Below are 19,185 nucleotides of genomic sequence, written 5' to 3' on the forward strand. Positions count from 1 at the left end.
AGCTGAGGAGCACAACCAGCTTGTCATGTTAAGGCTTTCATTAGATCTGAATAATGGGGCTGTTTTGGCGTCCTTTTGAGGAGTCTGCTGTTTTAGAGTGCTGAATGCTAACTCTTTCATATCACTATCAGTGATTGATTACCTCCTCCCCCTCTCTTCCGTTTCCTCCCTTCCCCACCCCTCCACTCTCCTTCCTTCCCTTTTTCTTTCTCCTTGTTGAAATTTCTCACCGTGTGAACACACAAGCTGTCTGTGGGTCATCCCTCAGAAGACCCAAGTTCTATTCAGTCTATATGGCAAATCAGTGGATCCATGTAGGTTCCTCAGAGGTGTGGGCCACTTGGAAATATTAAGACTCAAAGGAGGTCCTTCAATTAATATACTTTATGTTGTGCCAGTCTGGGGTCTTGAACTCTGAGCCTGGGTGCTGTTGTTCACATTTTTTAAGTTTAGTTTTATTGTCAAGATGATGTACAGAGGGGTTACTGATATATATGTAAGGTAGTGAATACATTTCTTGTTGCACTGTTACCCCCTGCTAACTTTTTTATTGTTATTATTATTCAACGTTATCATTGTCTCATTGAGCCACAACCCTACTTGCAGCTTTTTGGTAGTTAATTGGAGATAAGAATCTCACCGACTTTCCTGCCCTGGCTGGTTTTGAACCATGATTCTCAGATCTTAACCTCCTAAGTAGCTAGGATTAGAGGTGTGAGCCGCTGATGCCCAGCCTCAAATAATATAACTTAAGGTGTAAGGTTGAGGTCAAAGGAAAACACTTTGTTATGGATAGTGGAAAAAAATTGTTTTAAAAAAAATCTCTTGAAAAATTTTGGTCTTTTTTTATTATCAAGGTGATGTACAGAGGGACTATAGTTGCATAAGTAAGGTAAAAAGTACATTTCTTGTCAGCTTTGTTACCCCTTCCCTCAATTTTCTCCTCCTTTTCTTTCGCCCTAATCTCCCCAAGTTGTACAGATCATTTCCAACACATTGTCTTGTGTATATCGCTGTTGCGTTGGTCCCCCCTAATCCTTTGTCTCACTATTCTGTTGTTCCCCTTTGCTTCCCTAATCCAAATAAATGTATATACAATACCAGGGTGCCAAAATCAAATACAGTGACAATATAGGGGGAAGAACATACAAAAGAAACAAGAAATCACAAAATACATTAAAACAACAACAAACAGGAAAAACCTCTATGTCCATGTCTTGGAGTTCATTTCACTTAGCATCATCTTATATGGTCATATGTACATAGCTATTTTTCTTATTAATTGGAGGCAAGGGAAAGACTTAGGTAGCAAACAGAAGAAATGACAAGACAAGGGTCAATCATTTAGTAACTGTTGAAATGTTTGTAGAGTAGGAGTAGGAGGAAGGAATCATTAAGACCCAGATGATCATACTTTGTCTCACACACTTGAATCAAATTGGTTGGAATGTATCTGATTCCATGGGATGAGGTAGGATGATGGCTATGAGCTATAGGATTTGCAGTTCTGGAGCTCTTGCAAGAATTGATGGTATGGGCGACTTGGGTAGTACTTTGAGTTTATTTAAGTGCGTCTTGCACCTGTGAATTTCAGGATGAAAGTGTGCTCTGTTATACTGAACCTATACTCAGCTTTTGCTCACTCGTCCTTTCTGCCTATCTTTAAGGTCCAGTTGAAAAGTGAAGAATCCAAAACATTTGCAATGAAGATTCTCAAGAAACGCCACATCGTGGACACCAGACAGCAGGAACACATCCGTTCGGAGAAGCAGATCATGCAGGGGGCCCATTCTGATTTCATTGTCAGGTAAAGACTCCACCCTGGGCATAGGTGACAGGTGAGATAGGCCAACCATAGCACCCTCTGCCACTTGCACTCACCCCTAACATGTTTGACCTGAAAAGAAACTTGAAAGTATTGTTTGATTTTAAAAAATAAAGTTATGATATTTTCAAAGAGAACAAGGTTCTCAGTAAAAAAAAAAATCTCTAGAGCTCTTGAAAGAAAAAAGTCAAAAACTATTCAAGTTCAACTTTTTGAAGACTTAAAAAGATAAAATGGCAGTTGACAAATATCTGTAATCCCAGCTTTTCAGGTGGTAGAGATAGTATGATCATGGTTTGAGGCTAAACTCTCTATCTCAAAAACAAATTAAGAGGAAAATGTGTTGGGATGAACTAGGCCCAAATGGTCAAGGGCCTGCCTCCCAAGGGCAAGGACCCATTTCAGTACGTCTGCCATGACAGCCAATCCTTCCACCTCAGTATTTTGAAAGCACTGATGAGAGAATAACAGATCGTTTTTCACATGTAGAAGCAGCTCTGGTCAATATGGTGGTGGTGGTGCATGTGAAAAATGAAACATAGAATGGGTTTAAATAAGAAGCACATGAAAATTGCACATCTATATTCACAAAATGTAGTCTATTTAATTATTAAATCTATTACATACAATATGAAAATCAATGTTTAGGACCTCAGACAAATTAGAACTGATAGAATCCCAAAAAATTCTCTTCTCCATGATCACTTGAATTAAATCATCTCAAGTGAGTCATTAGTTTCCTATGGTGTGAAGATCTAACTCATGGACCATTGGCTTCTTTTCCTTAGTGTGACTTCGGATTTTTTTTTCATTTATTTTTTTCTCAAAAACTTTCATGCATGGCAAATGAGAGGACTACCGTCTGGGCGCTCACAGCTTTACATATGCTTTGATCATAACCACATTAATTTTAGTTATCTTGAAATGTTCAATTCAATATGGTTTTTAATATTTTTAAATATGTAAAATGATGTTTCTACGCTGCTTTCATGTTTACTATTTGCAGGCTGTACCGAACATTTAAGGACAGCAAGTATTTGTATATGCTGATGGAAGCGTGCCTGGGTGGAGAGCTCTGGACCATTCTCAGGGATAGGTAGGAGATTTGAGACATTTCTATGAGAAAAATACATTGTTATAAAGTCTAAAATTTTCACTCACTTCTTACAAATCCTTATATATATATATATATATGTATGTATATATATATGTATATATATATATATATATCTTTTTCAAAATGCAAAGTAAACACAAGGCATAACTCACTATGGCCAAATGACTTACTGTAATACATGTAGACCTCACTTAGTATCTAATCAATATAGGGTCTCTCCTCCATAAAAACACTATCTCAAGTTCCCCCACCCTGCATCCCTGTCACTCAGATATAGAATCCTATCTACTCAGGAGGCTGAGATCTGAGGATCAACAGTTCCAGGTCAGGAAAGTCTGTGTGATTCTTATCTCCAGTGAAACAGCAAAAAGCCAGAAGCAGAGCCCTGGCCCAACTGATAGAGCGCAGGCCTTTTAGCAAAATAAAACCTAAGAGGTAGCACACAGACAATGAGTTCAAGCCCTAGTACTGGCACAAAAACATACAACAAGCAAGCACCAACACAAAAACGTACCTAGGAATCTTCATGGACAAGTCTTAGTTTAGCTTTATACCTGGAATTCAATCCATTCATTTAACATGAGGAAGATTATAGGTATCATCTGGACCTATGGTTTACTTGCTCTATTTAGTTTTCAGATGGACAATCTATCTTCGCTGACACTCATACTTTCTTTTCCAAGTAACATTTTCTTTAGCTGTTGTTTGGTTCCAAAATTAAAACAGATTTCCAACCTTGTCTTTTTGTCCTTTCTAGTCTTAGGGAAATAAAATAACCCAATTATCTGTAGTATTTTATGTAAGCAATATGATTTAAATTTATCTTTCTACTCTTCCAGGGTGAGTAAAGATTTCTAGATAGTGTTTATTTCATTTGGTTAAGCAAACATAGTCTAAATTTTTTATCTCATGCTTATATAATTATCTTTAAAATTATCCTATAAAAGATCTGAAGACAATATCTATAACAAATGTTTACATATGCAGAAAGAGAGATTTCAATTTCATTTCCTAAAAATAATCTTTTGGTCATTTCTTCTAAATGTTATACAGATCATTCAATATTATCCATATACTTTTTAACTTTCCTTAGAATATTTTCTTCCATTAGAAGAAAAAAATGATTATGTGCTGCATTCTCCTTCATTAAATACTTTCTTTCCAATGAAGAAACTAGCTATAGCTACTATTAATGTTTTCATGTAATATTTTCAACATTTCTTACTTTGTAGATTCCAGAATAAAACAAGTGGCTCTTTATAAATTATTAAAACAAGGTTCCTAATGGTGTTCTTACTGCACTTTTCTCTTTCTAGGTCATGCCCCTACTTAACAAATGTCAAATGGATTTTTTAACCATATTATATTTTATTGCAGTAGTATTTTGTTTGATTTATTAAGTTATAGGTAAGGAAACACATACAAGGAAATGCATCCTCCTGGCTATAGGAATCAGGTTGCCATTTATATTAAGCTATTATAGCATACAATTATATTATTGTCAATTAATAATAAAGGAGGCTGATGCTACTGTGACAGATGTGGGCTCACTTTTCAGTATTTATCTGATTACATTATATTAATATTTTGATTCTAATGTGCTTCTATTGTACAATTTTGACCTGATATTTCAATCTTCTTTACAGGTATGTTTTAAACCTCTCCCTTATATTTTGGTGGTTAAGAATAGATTTGCAGCCAGAATTAAACAGAAAAACAAATGATAAGCCACTCAGTAAAAGGACCATTTGTATTCCCATAGATATTTTTTAAACTTTTGTGAATTTTCTGAACTAGGCCAATAACTATAATAGTGATAAAAACTCAACCCACTGCCCACCCCCGAGCCATCAGTCATGCAGAGACATCATTTGTCAACTTATTTTTGAAAGTAAATATTATTTCATAACACAACTTTGTGTATCCAGGTTCTAACAGACATAGCCACTGGCAGGCTTTCAATTTGTTTGGATTTGAGCTAAAATCTTAAAGATTAAGGACTGGGAAGGAGGCTCAATGGTAAAGAGTTTGCCTAGCATGCATGAAGCCCTAGTTTGATTCCTCAGTACCACATAAAGAGAAAAAGCCAGAAGTGGTGCTATGGCTCAAGTGGTAGAGTGCTAGCCTTGAGCAAAAGAAGCTCAGGGACATCACCTAGGCCCTGCGTTCAAGCCCCAGGACTGGCAAAAACAATCTTAGAGATTACTTGTTAGGAAAAATATATCAGGGAAAATTAGCCACATTATATATGAAAATACGTGAAGTCAGAACACATACACACACACACACACACACACACACACACACACACTTGAATTCAGGGACTGTCTCATCTCTTAGCTTCTTAGCTTTTTCACTCAAGGCTGGTGCTCTACAATTTGGGTGACAGTTTTTCCTGATTTCTGCTGGTTAACTGGAGTTTAGAGTTTCATATACTTTTCTGCTTGGGCTGATTCCAAACCTGGGTCCTCAGATCTCAGCTTTCTGAGTAGCTAGGATTACAGTTGGATCCTTGGATCCTTGTGATACCTCTACTAAGTATCATGCATAATTACTCCAAAACTACACTTTTCCCATTTCATTCATCTCACTCTCTATCCATGTGTCTTCCTGGACAAGACTAAAGGTGACTTCCTATGTACATTCTCCTTGATTCCAGATACTTTGTGGAGATGATTATTGAATTTCATCTTTAATGCCCCAAAAGATGGTACTGATTGAAAATATTTCAAAAGGAATAAGTTGCATAATTACTTAACTTTATCCTCCATTGAACTAACTTTACAATTATCAATAAGCCTGCACAGAATGTAATATGTAATATGGCTACTCCTAGTTAGTATTGCCTGGTGGTGTTTGATAAGAAGTGTTTTTATCTACTTACATTGTGATATTGCAGGACTCAGTTTATGACAAGGTGATTAATCATTGTGATTAAATTTTTATGTGCTTATCAATAAATACCCATAATCTTCTAGTTCTAGCAAATTGTTATCTACTGCCATTTAGCTAAACCATCCACTCATTTCTAAAGGAGGTACAAGAGTCTGCCATTACTCATTCTTCTGCAATGATAGAACTGCAAAGGCACAATTTAGTATTTCAAAGTTTTATACAGAGCAAATGATTTATTTCTGTAAGCAACTCTGTATAAACTGTTGATCAAACAAGCTTTCACTTCTGTTTTGGATCAAATTTATACTGTCACTTCCAATTCTGCTAGTAATTTTTCACATTGACTCACCCTAATTCCATGTTTTGCCCTGCTATCAAGTTGTATATTTTTAAATCCACCATCTCAAATATGCCGTGACAAACAGTGTGTGGCTGATAAACATTGTTGGGCATATAATATATTGATTATTCCAGGGTTGAGACAAATTTTTATTCTTTCAAAAATAATTGATTATAGATATATTTATATAGAGGAAATACTCAAGATACATCTTTAGAAGTACTGGAACTCAGGCCCTGGTTTTCGCTAGACGAGCACTTTAGTCATGCCCCTGCCCCTTTTTATTTTAGCTATTTTTAACTGTTTTACTTGAGCTATTTCTTTATTTTTAATTTCTAATTTAACTTTATTGTCAAGGTGATGTACAGGGGGGTTACACTTAAATAAGTAAGGAAGTGAGTACATTTCTTGTCAAACTTGTGACCCCTTCCCTCATTTTTCTTCCACTTTTACCCCCTTCCCAAATCCCCACCACCACCACCAAGTTGTACAGTTCATTTCCAATGTTGTCTTGTATCACTGTTACATTGCTTCACCCTTTGTCTCCCAATTTTGTTGTTCCCGTTCCCTTCCTTAATTCAGATAAATGTATATATAATACTCAGGGCACCTAAATCAAATACAGTGACAACAAGTGATAAACCATAGGAAAAAAAACCCACAAAAGCAAAAATAAATCACATAGTACATTAAAAACAACAAGAACAGCCGGGCGCCGGTGGCTCACGCCTGTAATCCTAGCTGCTGAGGAGGCTGAAATCTGAGGATCGCAGTTCAAAGCCAGCCGGGGCAGGAAATTCCGTGAGACTCTTATCTCCAATAAACCACTAGAAAACCGGAAGTGGTGCTGTGTGGCTCGAGTGGTAGAGCGCTCGCCTTGAGCTGAAGAGCTGAGGGACAGCGCCCAAGCCCCACAACCGGCCAAAAAAAATTAAATTTTAAAAAACCCAAAAAACAACAAGAACTAAGAAAAACTTCTTGTTTCTATGTCCTGGAGTTCATTTCGCTTAGCATCATCTTATATGGTCATATGTACAAAGCTATTGAGCTATTCTGCTTATCTGCTAGGACTATCCTAGACATATACTAGTTATTATAAATGAGGGAGACCATGGGATCTCTATGTTTCTTTGGATCTGGCTTACTTCACTTAAAATGATTTTGTCCAAGTCTTTCCATTTCCTTACGAATGGGGTGATGCCAGTCTTTCTGATGGAAGCATAGAATTCCATTACACACACACGCACACACACACACATCACATCACATTTTCTTGATCCATTCATCTACTGAGGGGAGTCTGGGTTGGTTCCATATCTTAACTATGGTGAATGATGCTGCGATCAACATAGTTGTGCTGGTAGCTTTAGTATGGCCTTGTTTGTGGTCATTTGGGTAAATGCTCAGAAGTCATAGGAGGGTCATAGGGGAGCTCTATGTGGAGTCTTTTTCAGGAACCTCCATACTTTGATCTCAAGTTTATGCCTGGAGTAGCCTGGACTATAATCTTTCTAGCTATGTTTTCCATGTAGCTGGAATGATAGGTGCACCCCATATAACCCAGCTTTTATTGGTTGAGATGAAGCCTCAAAATCTTTTTCTCTTGAACTATCTTCAAACTGTTACCTGTCCAATCTCCATGTCCCAGGTAGCTAGGATGACAGGCAGCAGCCATCTTGCCTGGCCCCTAGGTATCTTCTGGAGGAATGATAACCAATATTGTAGAGCTCTCCAAACTTCAGCATAGGCGTAGCACCAGAGAAGCTAAAATTCCAGTACTTAGAGGAGTAAATACCATTGTTCTTAGAACCGCGTTTCAAAAGAACAACAATTCTTTTGGGAATTGCTAGTTATTTTAGTGACAACGTACAGGGACATTGGTCATTGAAATAAAGATTACACATTTCTGAAACACAATATTCTGAAAAATTACCTATGAGGTGGTAATAGTGGCCTAAGATTTTCTATCATATTTGGTAAAGATGTGGCCATATTCCATCATTCAGTTTGTTAAACATCACTGTTCAAATTTGAAAAATGGGTAAATGTCACCCAAAGGCCAGCAGGCATCAGGGGCTCCTATGAGCATGAACTTGTGGGGCTAGTGTTTGTTGCAAACTAATATTTAAAACTCTCATGCTCTCCATCCCTACTCTCTCTCAGCCACCCCAGGAGCTGATTCATGCTAATGGTCTAAATAATAACATTATTAGATTGAATTTATTAATTGAAAAAGAAGAATGAACACAGGTTTTTTCTAAGGAGTCATGTGCATAAAGCAAGGCTAGAGGGTTCTGTTGTAACGTTTCATCTTTGATGCCAAGTTCATTTTCTTCACTGGTACTTCATTAACTCAACATATACAGATGTATAAATGAAGAGAGACAGAGGCAGAAGGATAGAAAGAGAACTTTCTTGTGAAATATCACCATCAAATTAATATTTCCTCCCAATTACCTTCTTCTAATCATCTTTTAGTGTTATCTCTTCTTGCTTCTGAGATGGTGATAATGAGGAAATGGATATTGGCTTTATGACAAAAGTCTCAAAATGGATGAATACCTAGCTGGAAATGTTTGTTGCTTCTTTGGGAATGATAGCTTTGTGTTTGCATTTCAAAAACCATATCTAAAAAATGAATAGGAATAAATTTGTAAGCTTTTCCTTTAAAAAGCAAATTCTTAGTAGACAGTCTCTAAAATAGAATTCTCTATCATACTCTCACCCTCTGTCTTTGAGATCTTTGCTATTTTATATCCTAGTGGGCTGTTGAAAGGAAGCTACCAAGTCTGTGAATCTTGGTCTGTTATAGAACTCCTCCTGACCCCTTTCAGGAAGTGAGATTTAACTGCCCCACTCACCAATGCAGAGAGGTCCTTGATTTGATCCTCAGATGTTTTTTTTTTTTAAACCCAAGTGGAATGGCAATCATGTCACACTAAGCTGTTGGACTCTGGTATCGAAAGGAATTTTGACATGGGTATTTAGCAAAATGACAAAATAAAAATCAGCCTAATTAGAGAAATTACTCATACTGTTTGCATTCTATTGTCTGTATTTCAGAGGTTCTTTTGAAGATTCTACAACCAGATTTTACACAGCTTGTGTGGTAGAAGCATTTGCCTATCTGCATTCCAAAGGAATCATTTACAGGGACCTTAAGCCAGAAAATCTCATTCTAGATCACCGAGGCTACGCCAAACTGGTCAGTGTCTGTCACACATGGTTTCTGTGCTGCAGGTTTAAAGTGTTTGTTTGCAAAGCTGTGCTCATTTGCTAACATTGAAAGCAAGCTTTTTCTTTTCATTTTAATGGGATAACTGTTCTTACAATAGGTTTTAAGAAATAATGCAAATATTATGAGAATCTAAGTAACTAGGTTTGTGTTAATAATACTCTGACAAAATACACTTTCTAATGAGCATTAGAAAATATCCTTACTCGCATGTGTTCATGGACCTAGAAGTACTAGTAAAAATTATATGTTCATCCAGCCTTTGCCATCCAAGGCAATGAGTATATATTATATGCTCAGTATTATGTTTTAGTTTTCTATATTATAAATAAAATTATTTGCAATAATCGATCCAAAGAGCTGAAGATTTACATATAGTAAATAGTAAAAACATTTAATAGTGCCCAGTTTTTTGTAGACTTCATATCTATCAGTAAGTGATTTTATTTTTTAAATTTTTTGTGATTTTTTTTGGTGCCAATCATGGGGCTACAATTCAGGGCCTGAGTGCTGTCTGTCTCTATGCTTTTTTGCTCAAGAGGATTGCCCAACCATTTGAGCCACAGCTCTACTTCCAGCTTTTTAAATTTTTTATTTTATTTTTAGTAGTTTATTGGAAATAAGAGTCTTGTGAACTTTCCTGCCTGGGCTGGCTTTGAACTGTGATCCTCAGATCTCAGCCTCCTGAGAAGCTGGGATTACACTTGTCAGCTATTGGTGCCTTGCCCTTTCTGTGATTTTGTATTCATCATATAATTGTTAGAAAAATTAAATCTATGGAGGCTAGTATTAATATCTAAATCAATTTGCTTTAGGAAAGAAATTCTGTGTTTGAATTTGCAGTTCTTCCTTCAGAAGATTCCTAGAAAAATTAGGGCAAGTTTCTATTTTATCTGCTCATATGCACCAAGAGCAGAGTTGCTAGTCACATACATGAGTTCTTCACCTCTGCTCACAACAAAGGGATTTCTCAAATAATTAACAGTAGATGAAAGGCCAGCTTCTGATTTACAGCAGTAATTTTGTCTATTCTGAGAATGAAGTTGTTGGCCTACTTAGTCTCCTAAGCCCTATAAACCTCCATTGTCATCAAAGTAGAGAAAGCAAAGTGTTTATCCAGAGAATGATTTGCTTGTCTTTGTAATAATGTAAATTTCATCTAAAATGCTTGCAATATAGTCATTATTTCTACCCATGTTTATATTTTTAGTGTTGATCATTGCCAGTGTCGTTCAGCAAAATAACTTACTGCTCCACAGCTTATTGATGTACAATATAAATGGCTGAAGTATCTTACTTTTTTCTTTCGCAAGGTTGACTTTGGCTTTGCAAAGAAAATAGGATTTGGAAAGAAAACATGGACTTTCTGTGGAACTCCAGAATATGTAGCCCCAGAGATCATCCTCAACAAAGGTCATGACATTTCAGCTGACTACTGGTCACTGGGAATTCTAATGTATGAACTTCTGACTGGCAGGTATGGACATTTATAGGGAAGAGCTCAATAAAAATGGACCCAAAATACCTACACACTCCTGCCTCTGCCCTCCATTTAGACCAACTTAAAGTATATGCCTCCCTGTTACCATGCTTCAATTAGTTACTTAAATGATCATGAATTCTTGACACAAGAGCTGACACAAGTTATATGCGAGCAAGCAACTCATTGCTAACTTGTAATTTTGTTCTTACTAAGTTTTTATGTAGAGTGATGATTATATGAAGGACTCAATCCCTTTCCATGAGACCTTTTTTTCCCAGTCATGGAGCTTGAACACAGGGCCTGGGCACTGTCCCTTAGCTTCTTTTGCTCAAGGCTAGCACTCTACCAAAATGAGCCACAGTGCCACTTTAGGCTTTTTCTGTTTATGTGGTATTGGGAAATCGGACTCAGGGCTTCATGCACTCTACCACTAAGCCACGTTCCCAGCCTATATGAGACTTTTTTTTTGTCGGTCGTGGGGCTTGAACTCTGGACTTGGGTGCTATCCCTCAGCTCTTCAGCTCAAGGCTAGCACTCTACCACTTGAGCCACAGTGCCACTTCTGGTTTTCTAGTGGTTTATTGGAGATAAGAGTCTCACAGACTTTCCTGCCCAGGCTGTCTTTGAAACATGATCCTCAGATCTTAGACTCCTGAGTAGCTAGGATTACAGGCGTCAGCCACTGGTGCCCAGCTCCATGAGACTTTTGATGGTAGTCATTTGGCTGGCAATGGAGCAAGACAAATAGTAATCATATAAACAAGTCTAGATCAACTCTCCATGGAAGTAAGAGAATCTATTAGCAATTTTTATATCTAGATGGATGCATTTTGCTGAAGATTGTAATACATAATTCATAACTGCTAAAGTCAGCATAAGATATAAGATACACTCCAAGCTCCTGCAGGACCAATATAAAAGAAAAACTAACACACCCACATGACAGGTGCTGAGGAAAATAAGTAAAGGAGTCATTTCAGAAGAAGTTCAGGTTTGGAAAGAACAGAAAACTGAATCTTTCCTGTTTTAGCTCAGATTATCAGACACTTTTGGTTGATGTAGGTTATCCAAGTAGGCCTTGGGAGGAAGCAGTGCAACATTTAAATGGAGACTTGATGAAATGAGTCCTTAGTCAGATAAATATGGGATGAATCTCTAGGCAAAATAATTCCCTGAGATGGACGGTGCTTCTGTGCCTGCCTGCAGTAATGGTGTCAGTGACATGAGGAGAGGTCGTATCCTTAATTCTCCTGTGACTCCTCTTAATGACTTTACACTTCATCCCAGTATAATCAGTGCATCAGTTCGTGTGAGGAAAACCAGAAGATAAAGCACACAGCTTGAATAAATAAGAACAGCAAGAGGGGTCAGGCACTTGCACTAAAGGATGGAAGGGAAACAGCAAATATATTTTATGCACTGATGGTTTCACTAAGTGAATGGCCAGGTTGTTTTAATATTATTCACATTGTATTCCATTTGTTTAATTAACTTGGAGCCCTGCATAAGAATTGTAGAACTTAATACAGCAAGAGTATTCTTTTTGACAAAGCAAAAATGATACATTTAAAAAAATTTTAATACATTTTTATTGTAAAAATACTGTATAGAGGGGTTCAGTTACATGAGTAAGGTAATGAGTACATTCCTTATCAAACATGATACATCTTATGTCTCTCAATTTTGCAGCCCACCTTTCTCAGGCCCAGATCCTATGAAAACCTATAACATCATCCTGAGAGGGATTGATATGATAGAATTTCCAAAGAAGATTGCCAAAAATGCTGCTAATTTAATTAAAAAACTATGCAGGTTAGTGTTTCAACCACATTTTCTTGTATCATCATTGGTTTGTTTTTGAGATAGGATTTCACTCTACAGTCCACGCTAGCCCTGATCTTAATCATTCTCCTGCTTGGTTGTTGAGATTACAGGGATGAACCACCACACCTTATTCAAGCACATTATATTTGAAGGTATCACAGTGTGAAAAAAATAGATTACTTAACAAAACTATTATTTTATTTTTAGGGACAACCCATCTGAAAGATTAGGAAATTTGAAAAATGGAGTAAAAGACATTCAAAAGCACAAGTAAGTGTTCTTTGTTTTTCTATTTCAGAGTTCAGAAAACCTGTTGAGAATTTCCACAGGGTGATGTTTTCTAGTGTCTATATAAAATAATCCTACAGTGATATCCAAAGAGAGAAAGAATGTAGACAAATGAGTTACTGTTATATACATAATACAATACATTTATAATACATATACATAATGCAATAATTCTGCAGTAACATTGAAAGTGAGAATGTAGACAAATTTATTTTACCAAGAACTGTCAGTGTGTATAGAGCTTGATGTTAGTGTATCTAACTATTTTACTACTTTATGACTTTCCAAACAACAAATGCACTTTCTCCTAGCCCCTGGGCACTGACATTTTCTTCCCTCTGACCCAGTGGAAGGGAAAAAATACTGTTTAAATAGGGATACAGGCGGACCCATTGCAACAATGAGATGAAAAAGATGTTATTTCGAAAAATGAACTTTACAATTTAGGCAGGGGGGCAAGGGAGGGGAGGGAGGGGGAGGGGAGAAGTGTAGTTGTGGAGATGGGAGGGAAGGGATGGTAGGGGAAAAAAAGGAGGAGGCAACAATGCTTGATAAGAAATGTACTCATTACCTTTCTCATGTGACTGTAACCCCTCTGTACAGTATTTTCACAATAAAAAACTTACTTTAAATTTTTTAAAAGAAAAATTGCATTTAAAAAATTGGAAACTATTCTTTAATAGCATAACAGAAAAAATCTGACATTCTACATTTTTCTACTAAATTAAAAACATGTAGTTTCATATCACCTCCTGTCCATTAAGTAAGGTGATAGAACAAAAGGTCAAAAAGTTTAAAAACAAAATGAACCAAAACAACAACAAACTCCAGCATCTTCACCATTAGATACATTGGTTAGAGTTTCTAAAGCCAAGCCAACACAAATTGTTTATTTTTCCTCTCTTTTCATCTGCTTCTGTAATGCTCCCAGAAAACCCACATCCTTATCAAATAAGCTTATTTACTGAGATAGCTGTGATTTTGTATGACTTGCTAAGAAATTGGTATAAGTATTTGTTAATGCTGAAATACTCCACAGACAAAAATCATACAATTTCTAGTGTTACAGTATGTAGTTCTCATTTTTACAGAAAAATAATTTACTTAGTACACTTCTTCCTATTGAAAAAGACGGTAAATGAGGAAAGCGGAATACGAAGAGCCAAACATTGTGGTGTGAAAATTTAAATTAGTCAAAGCTGAGTACTGACCCAGTAGCAAAGATGGATTATTAATTTATGCCCTGATTCCTTCCCACCCAGTTCTATCTCTGTAAAGTGACATGCAGGACATAGGGTGAGCATATCATCACATGTATTTGCTTATAATAATTGCAGAGGGACAAGGTTACACAGACATCCTAACTGAAATTATAGGAAATGAATTTGCATGGTAGTTGGTGTTTAAATCTGATAACTACATTTCTAAAGGTACACGCTTTAAGAAAAAGCCAATTAAACTCTACAGTTAAAGGGTGAACATATTTTTGGCACATGTAAATGTTTACCTAACTACTATCTAGCCATTATACATATCCAACATGTTGTAATAAGAAGATTACAACTGGGATTCGCCACCTTAAATTGCCTATATTTTTTTTCTCACCTAGATGGTTTGAAGGCTTTAATTGGGAAGGCTTAAGGAAAGGTACTTTGACACCTCCCATCATACCAAGTGTAAGTATACATTCCAGCTCTGAATTCTAGGACATACTTGATAGAGTTTGTCAATCAACAAATATTTGTTATTTTTAAACATCCATCCTATGATCAGGTGAAACACATTCTATAAAGTACTGTATTAAAGTTTCAACATATCCTAAAGTACAAGCATAGATATATTGATTTAAAGGATGACTTATATATCTGTTTGCTCTTATAGTTTTTTTTTCCAATTTTAATTCAAGTTTCCTTTACTGATGAGTCAATTAACTTCCATTATGATAAATATTAAGTATATGCAGAAGGGCATAGTGATTTTGCAACTGTTTTAACAACAATCACTGTTTAGCCCATGCTGTTTCACTGATGTCTCTTAGTTGCTACTGACTTCCTCCAGTTTGACTGGATGTTTATCCTTCAAAGAATGCTCTTCTTACCAGAAGAAGCCCCTTTACTTAACAAGTCAGATTCTTTGATGTTCATCTTGTTGTTAAATAGGAGTTAGATAAGTAGACTGCATACCTCTACTAATTTGAAATAGGTTTCAACAGTTTTCATTTAGATTTTATTTTTACCAGCACTGTATCTGTTGAATGCAATATACTGCATTTGAAAAGCTTTATTTTAGAGCAAGAACAGAGGAAGAAACAGGGAGATGTGAATATCAAATTATCCAACCAGGCTTTCCCAGGGTCAAGTATGTACTAGTAATATTAGGCAGGTTTTCACTGATCTCTGCAAATTGGAATTCAGCTGGTAAATTTGTAAGTGTTGTTCAAGTATGGATTCTATTGTCCTTAGAAGCTGCACACAAAATATCTATATAACATGGCTCTATTTCTCCAGGCTCTACTCATACCAGTTGGCTCCTTGTTTAGCCAGGAGTGATGTTGTCCTCTTCATTATTTCAAAATGTGGCTCTCTCTCAGGGCATGGGTGTGTGCCCTACACTTCTTGAACTTTTCCAAATGGACTTTTTGTGACCACTTGCTCTTGTGGAATTTTTTATTTTTCCAAAGCACTAGCCAAAATTCATAATTTCACATAGATTTCTGTGCTTGGTTTAGCCATACAATGTATTATCTATTATAATATAAATATTTGAGGGTAAGAGCCATTTCCTTTTTTTAAAAAAATCAATAGTCACTCACTGTGCTTAGTACATACTAGAAGGCCAGAAATGGTTCTAGAGTAGAAAGTGAATAAAATTATTCTTAAAATTATTGATGAAAAAAGATAATGTGATATAGATGATAGATAGATAGATAGATAGATAGATAGATAGATAGATAGATAGATAGATAGATAGATAGATAGACGGATATACAGAAACCACAGAAAACTATAAAAACAATGAATTCCAGTAATTTGCAACACCATGGTTGGAAATAGAGGTCGTTATGTTAAGTGCACTAAGTCAGGTGCAGAGGCAGCTATTGCAAAGTGCATAATCATGCTCCTATGTAACATCTAAAAGAGTTCATCTCACGTAAGTTGAGAGTAGCATGGTAGTTATCAAAGGCCTGGAGCTGAGAAGGGCAGGGGCAAAGACTGCCCCATGGTTGTTACATTTTTCATTGGTCAAAGAGAATGATAATGTACTAGAGGCTAGAGGAAAAACTAAATTATTTTTATCATAAATAATAAATGGTTAAAACACATTTGCTTAATCTGATTTAAACATCATGCAATGGATATGTCTATGACACAATATTTAGTACTTCATTTTAATCTTTTCCATATTAAACAAACACATACATTTAGGAACTACCGTATTAAGAACAGGGAACAAATAATATTGTCACTTGGAATTTTGAAAACGTGAGAGGCTTTGGACTATGCAGTCTCTCCTGTTGCAGGTGGCATCACCCACAGACACAAGCAATTTTGACAGTTTCCCTGAGGACAGCGACGAACCGCCCCCTGATGACAACTCGGGCTGGGATATAGACTTCTAATGCATTTCTCTTACCTGCTTCTGCCTTGCTGAAGACAGCTTTTTCTGAGACACAGCTGCCAGCAAACACGAGGGAAAGAGAGAAGATTAGTGCTCGGGGTCACCATGATGCCTTTGATCGATGCTGCTCCAGTAACTACAGTGGCATTAGGACTTATTGCTTAGATGACAATAGTGCTCTTTACATGTTTTCTGTTTTGAATCTAACATAGCAGTTGACATGGTGGTCCTGAAGCAAAGTCTTTCACCAGTAAAGAGATGTTGTTTTTTTCTGTTGTTGCAATGATCTTGCTTTGCTCTGATTATAATTTGAAAGACTGTAGGAGACACTTCAACTTAGTAGAGGAGTCTATACCCTGCTAGAGTTATCAAGAGGATGAAAGAATAATATATTGAGTAGGGGAAATGACTAGGGTACAGATCCTGGGCTTATTCCCTGTTTTCAAATGAAGGTTGTGAAATCTGTTACTGTGAGCCAGTAGGTATACTGTACACAGAAGACCACATATCTGTGGGTCACAGCATTCATGTCAAACCAGTGCTAGAAGTTTCACAATTTTATTTCCCAGCAGTGCTGATGACAAGACTGAATGTTATCTTTTCTTTCTGACAGATTTTTTAAAAATTGGTATGATAAAAGCACAACTGCTATGGGATTGCTGAGCCCTTTCTGTAGCAGGGTCATGTGTGTTTTCCGAGGACTGAAAAAAAATGCATGGTATTTGTTTGTTCCTTTTTGATAAATTGGCATGACAGAATGGGAGGAAAAAACAATTCACAAAATCATTTCATATTTAAATATATATATATATATATATACATATAGTGCTTAAAGAGGGTCCTGGAAATGAGTAGCAGCAAATTGGTTTTTATTTATTACCTAACATACCCTCAAACTGGGGCTTCAAATATTCCCTTTTATAAAAATGAACCCTTGGGGTAGGGGAGGGATAGGGTGGAAGGCATTAAGGTCCATCCAAAAAATAAAAAATACAAAAAACTCTATAGGTGCTATGTATATCTTTCATCTGTAATGTCAATGTCTGAACAGACAACAGAAATTCTAATCATTACATGTCTAGCCAGAGATGCAAGCATTTTCACTAAATTTATTAAATCAAATTTCTGTCAGATTTCACTTATACAACATAGTCTGGGTCTGAGAGAGAAAGGTGATATATATCATATATATAATATATGATATTTACATATGATATTATATATATGATATATATATGAATGAACTAGCTCCTTGTCTTAGGCCTGAACTAAAAGAAACAAACATCAGAAAGGAAAAGAAAATAAATACAAAGTCAAAGATATGAAGATTTTCTAGAACCAGGAACTTTGCTTATGTGAGGTCACAGAACATGACAAGAACCAGGTACTGATTATCTTTTGATGAAGTAGTCAGAGTTTGTCAAAATAGGAAGGGTTTAGAGAGGAAAACAGGAAAGGGATTTCCTAAAAATAAAAGCTAAATAAGACAGAAATAATTGTATTCCTGAAGTTTCTTGTTAGCTAGAAAAGCTTGGATTTTTAATATCAAATGTTTTCATGTGAGAAAAAGAATCAACAAATTAAGTCTGGTGATGCCTGGCCATGTTACTATGATTAGTTGTCCTATGTAGCAGAAGCTTCTTTCAGGCAGATACATTATACTTACACAGACATATGTATTACCATCCAAGCTGTCATCCTGGTGTAGATATTTGTGTTAATTTGGCCTAAGAAGTATATATTTGCTTTTTGGTCTAAGTATGTTTTGCTTGTTTTTTGTCTAAGTATATGTTTGGTCAGTGTAGAAAATTCTATAAAGTATGTCCAATTAGATTATGATGTCCCAGCCCAGAAAGCAAATATTATGAGTTTTGGCTACATTTTTCATATTCAAAAGTACTTTAGAATATATTTTCAAAATATAATAGGCCGATGGCCTATTATACTAAAGGTAAATAATTAGAAACTAATAAAAGCATTATAATTAGAAAAAATAATTAAGACTTTGATCTAAGTTATTTATTGTATTATTGGCATTTTCCCGCCTTTTCAAGCAATTTTTCAAAATCAGTCTATTCCCAGACATCTGCTGATCACTATAGACTTAGAATATAAAGTAAAAAACATCTACTTAAAAGCTAGCTAGGATAGATGTTATTTCAGAAGTGTTGTTTCTTTTAACTGAGCTTTAAAATAGATTGTTTCAACTTTAGCATCAATGTCAGTGACTTTATAATTTAAACATGCTAAAGGATTGGTAGAATTTATTTTCCTTGTCATTAGCAAAGTGAATCTACTTCTACAATTTAAAAAAATCTCAACAGCCCCAGAAGTGGTAGGTAACAGAGGATTTGGGACCTATGGTTCAAGTCTAAGACAACATATGCGGAAGCACAATGGAAAAGTGAGAAGTGGCATTCAGCACATTACAATTATAGGTTGTTTTCCCACTTAGAACTGAATCCCTATTCATTTCAGGTCATTGCATTAGGTTGTTGAAAGCAATCACCAAAATAAAACAAAGGTGAACTATAACTTCCAAGAATTGCTAACAGAAAAC

General features: G+C 36.0%; 1 protein-coding gene across 2 annotated transcripts in view; it reads left to right on the forward strand.

The window, feature by feature from the left end:
• Window positions 1–18,932, forward strand: part of Prkg1 (protein kinase, cGMP-dependent, type I) — a 1,080,074-nt gene extending 1,061,142 nt beyond the window's left edge. The window contains exons 11-18 of one of the 2 annotated variants that reach the window (XM_013017167.1): window positions 1,668–1,807; window positions 2,832–2,921; window positions 9,241–9,382; window positions 10,726–10,889; window positions 12,585–12,707; window positions 12,927–12,989; window positions 14,617–14,683; window positions 16,528–17,276. In XM_013017167.1, coding sequence (XP_012872621.1) covers window positions 1,668–1,807; window positions 2,832–2,921; window positions 9,241–9,382; window positions 10,726–10,889; window positions 12,585–12,707; window positions 12,927–12,989; window positions 14,617–14,683; window positions 16,528–16,626 — 888 coding nt within the window. In that variant the 3' untranslated portion in view covers window positions 16,627–17,276. Of the gene's footprint in view, window positions 1–1,667; window positions 1,808–2,831; window positions 2,922–9,240; window positions 9,383–10,725; window positions 10,890–12,584; window positions 12,708–12,926; window positions 12,990–14,616; window positions 14,684–16,527 lie in introns of both variants that reach the window. The other variant, XM_013017166.1, reaches the window with a different exon arrangement.
• Window positions 18,933–19,185: the final 253 nt, after the last annotated feature.

Source organism: Dipodomys ordii, unplaced genomic scaffold (assembly GCF_000151885.1).
Source record: "Dipodomys ordii isolate 6190 unplaced genomic scaffold, Dord_2.0 Scaffold34, whole genome shotgun sequence".
In the NCBI taxonomy this organism is placed as follows: Eukaryota; Metazoa; Chordata; class Mammalia; order Rodentia; family Heteromyidae; genus Dipodomys; species Dipodomys ordii.